Source organism: Vollenhovia emeryi, unplaced genomic scaffold (assembly GCF_000949405.1).
Source record: "Vollenhovia emeryi isolate VEMERY1.0 unplaced genomic scaffold, V.emery_V1.0 DF939352.1, whole genome shotgun sequence".
Classification (NCBI taxonomy): Eukaryota; Metazoa; Arthropoda; class Insecta; order Hymenoptera; family Formicidae; genus Vollenhovia; species Vollenhovia emeryi.
This window is the reverse complement of record NW_011967014.1, coordinates 87,279-91,051: the sequence shown is the minus strand read 5'-3', so window position 1 is coordinate 91,051 and position 3,773 is coordinate 87,279. Positions and strand designations below refer to the sequence as shown.

Here is a 3,773-nt window from a genome sequence, read left to right as displayed (position 1 = left end):
AACTTTTCTAAATAAAATTATGCGATTGTAGAATTCGCACTAATATATTTTACATTTCTTATTCTGTTGATGATAAAAGGAAATAGTGCAAAAAATTAAAGAGCGTAGTGATAAGTTAAATTTTCTAAAGCGTTATTTTTTTCACAACTATAACGATATATTTATGATGCACAATTGTAACTACAATCGCGCTCAACGTACAATTGTTCGATTTAAATTATGTGTGTGTATATATATATACATATATATAAGTATAATTATCATATATATGTATGTGTATAACTATAATTATATATATAGGTATGTGTGTATGTATATGTTCATATATATATATTTCATACAAATACTAATAAATCTACGTGTATATGTTCGTTATTATAGTTGCGAGAAAAATGTTAACATGGAAAATTAGATATAGGTATCTTTAATTTTTATTTTCTTACTATTATTTGTAAGTCAACACTCCTTACTTAAATGTTTCATCAATTATTTGATTTAGCTACTATAGGTAACAATAATATATATGTAGCGTATTTTGAATTTAGTAATATTAATAACTTTAACACACACACAATTATCTGAATACGCAAGTATCGACTTAATACCTTTAGGCCGGTATTCATAGTCCGTTCTTACATTTAAGATCATCTTAAGTATACTCTTAATGTGTTTTTAACCAATCACAGAGCCGTATTAGCTTCTTAAAACAACACTTAAGATGATTTTGAAATAAAAATCAACTATGAATACCGGCCTTACTGTTTATTTCATAAAAAATTAGTTGTCATTGCGTATTTATATTTTTATTCCTATATCAGATAAGATAATAAAGTGTTCCTGACTAAAGGATTATCTTATAATCTTGCCATATTTCTATAAAATGATAATGTTATATTTGTTGTGTGAGACATATCATTTAAGACGTAAGAATCTTTGTATTTTAAATAAAAAATAATAGAATTTGTGAATTGATGTCTACATATTATTCTCAAACTGTATTTTTGTAACAAATATATTCAAACAAACGTATAATTTGTTTTCTCAATCATTATAGATCTTTTCTGACGAATAGCGAATTTGATTACTTGCATTAGTGCACACTGAGTGCACACGAATGCTTGATCAGAGGTAATTCTTGTATTTATCATCTTTTTAAAATACATGTTCATAAAGTATTTGATAAAATGATTCGTACAGATACTGTATAGACCATTTTGCTGGCTAAGAATTATATTTCAAGAGGTATTTTAAACGATCCTTAAATATAAAAATGTACTGTAAACAAATCTCTAAAACAATTAGTGCTACTCAGTGCGCATTAGTGAAAGCAACCGAATTCGCTATTAGTTTGATAAAGTTAATATTAAACATTCCGGTAGAACTTTTATAAGTTATTAATTCATAAAAGCTAACAATTTTCGAGAAAAACTCAATTAAGTGATACAAAGTAAATTTTTATTAATTTCTGTTTTTCTTAATTTATTTAAGTAATACCAATATATGTACCCAGATAGCCAAATCTGCCAGAACAGATTTCGTCAAATTTTGAAGGCAAATAGACTGCAGCCTGCATACAGGAACTGATATATTCGACATGTTGCTAGCGTGTCAGCAGAAATACAACAAAATCTGCTCACATAACCGGACCTGCTCGGTTTCTGCCGACAATCTGTTGACAGTGTATGTTTTACAGACCCTAGGCTTGTGTTCTGTTGCTACAATTGTGTAAATGTTACTAGTGCAATAAATTAGAGTAAGGCTGATGGCAGAGAACGATCCGTAAACGCTTAAGACTGGCTTAGTCGTAGACGTAGGGCAAGGCAGAGAGAAACGTAAGTCGTGAAAGGCTATTGTATATGACTTACGTTTCTCTCTGCCTTGCCCTACGTCTACGACTGAGACTGTCTTAAGCGTTTACGGATTGTTCTCTGCCATCAGCCTAAGACAAGTGTATTTTTTCTTATTCTAGCTTACTGCACTAGTTCACCAATACAACAATAGAAAACAAGCCTTCTGTTGCCAAAACAAAAGCCAAATGCGGACATAGATAGCTCTGGTTTTGGTGTTTCTGATGAATATGCTACCAATCTGTTAACATTTTGCTGACTATATATTTATATACAGCATTGTAAATAATTTTATAATATAATGTATTATCATAAAATTACTCACAGTAATTAATTAATTAGAGTAGTCGGATAAGAAAATATGGTACAGAAAAAGAATATAAATGTCATCTCTATCAATTTATTGACTCAATCATTCATAAGTCAATATAACGTAGGATACATTGTAAAGAATGCTAATGCTCGCGTAATTATTATAATCTAGATAAAACCACTCTCTTACTCTTCGTAACCCTCGGGCAGAGGATTCACCTTGGGATTATGGAAGAGACTGTGGTTACCATCTCCCCATGGGAATTTCTAAAAATAATACATCACAAAGAAATAATGTAAGGTAAAAATTAATAAGAGCTAGAGGCCTTTTTGGAGACCCACATATGTTTTTTACATTTAATGTTACATGCTTGTTTGGTGCGTACCTTGGTTCTTACTCTCATATGCTCGTACGCGATGAATTCTGGACGTTCGTCGTGCTCATGTGCCTGATGATTCAAGTAACAATTAACCAGGCCCAGTCCTATTGCCGGGAAGCCTACGAAAAACGAAATCCTCTTCCACATAAGCACTGTCTGCGCTGCAAAGCACACAGTTACTGTTATGTAACGTTCATTGATAACTCATTTGACATTCTCCATACACATTTTCTACTCATCCGTACAACGTAATGTGCCATCAGAATAATATTTAAATATAAAGAGCAGCATTGGAGTCTTAATTAATAACAATTGACAAAAATGACACTGCTGCAAAAGGCAATATCGTCTAGTATTTACATGAATGTACATACCGTGATTCCCGAACGCATAAATAATACATTAAATTAATCAATACACTTCGTTCATATCCACCTGATGCATGATGACCACCAGCAGCGTCCGATGCATATTTTCGGGAAAAAACGCGACCAAATCTCATCCAATTAGACATTTTTGCTCTTTTATTCGACTCCAATTACGCGCAGCTCTAGGTCGATTTTATCTTTTTCTAAATGCATGAGAGTACTGTAGCGATACCTGTCGGAATATTCGTGAACGATAGATCCTTCTTTCCGTAAAGGCCTTCACACACGAATCAACTTAACCCTGATCCACAGCTTTAAGGGGATGCTAGAGTAATTCTGATTCGCTCATACTTGACGCCGACTGAACGTATTTTTAAATAACTCCTATATGCAATCGTTTGTATTTCGTATGTAGAAATTTGTAGTGCAATTAGAAAGGTTTGTGAGTCATTCGTTTGTTTGTAATTAATTAATTAATTATTTTTCCACCGTATACTTAGCGCCAATAGATAAATTAGATAAAGTTTTTATATGGAATCGTTGGTATTTCGTATGAAGACGTTTGTAGTGCAATTAAAAAGGTTTGTGAGTGATCCAGATAATTTTAATTAAATATTTATTAAATAGAAGTTAGCCGGATTCAAAATTTCATTGATTTCCTATCCTATGGCCCGGTTTCACCAACGCGAGTTAAGCCCGCTGCAGACGATGCTATTTTTCCTGCTGGATTGCTTGCAATTTAGTAAATTACTAGGAATCCTGAATGCTGAGTGGTGCAATGATAGTAATTTACTAAATTGCAAGCAATCCAGCAGGAAAAATAGCATCGTCTGCAGCGGGCTTTAATCTAATCGGTCGGTTAACTT

General features: G+C 32.4%; 1 protein-coding gene across 1 annotated transcript; it reads right to left on the bottom strand.

Moving 5' to 3' along the window:
* Window positions 1–2,227: 2,227 nt before the first annotated feature.
* Window positions 2,228–3,161, bottom strand: LOC105558346 (cytochrome c oxidase subunit 6A1, mitochondrial). The gene is made up of 3 exons (XM_012005969.1): window positions 2,975–3,161; window positions 2,546–2,700; window positions 2,228–2,426 (listed from the first exon to the last, which is right to left on the bottom strand). The coding sequence occupies exons 1-3, from the start codon at window positions 3,051–3,053 to the stop codon at window positions 2,346–2,348; spliced, it is 315 nt and encodes a 104-aa protein (XP_011861359.1). The 5' UTR covers window positions 3,054–3,161; the 3' UTR covers window positions 2,228–2,345.
* Between the last annotated feature and the right edge of the window lie 612 nt (window positions 3,162–3,773).

Bases quoted from the DNA above. Each gene is read 5' to 3' on its own strand.
- LOC105558346 (XM_012005969.1), bottom strand. From the start codon at position 3,053: ATGTCTAATTGGATGAGATTTGGTCGCGTTTTTTCCCGAAAATATGCA. The intron at 2,701-2,974 runs GTGGATATGAAC...TGTGCTTTGCAG, and splicing joins TGGTGGTCATCATGCATCAG to CGCAGACAGTGCTTATGTGG. The intron at 2,427-2,545 runs GTACGCACCAAA...TATTATTTTTAG, and splicing joins ATATGAGAGTAAGAACCAAG to AAATTCCCATGGGGAGATGG.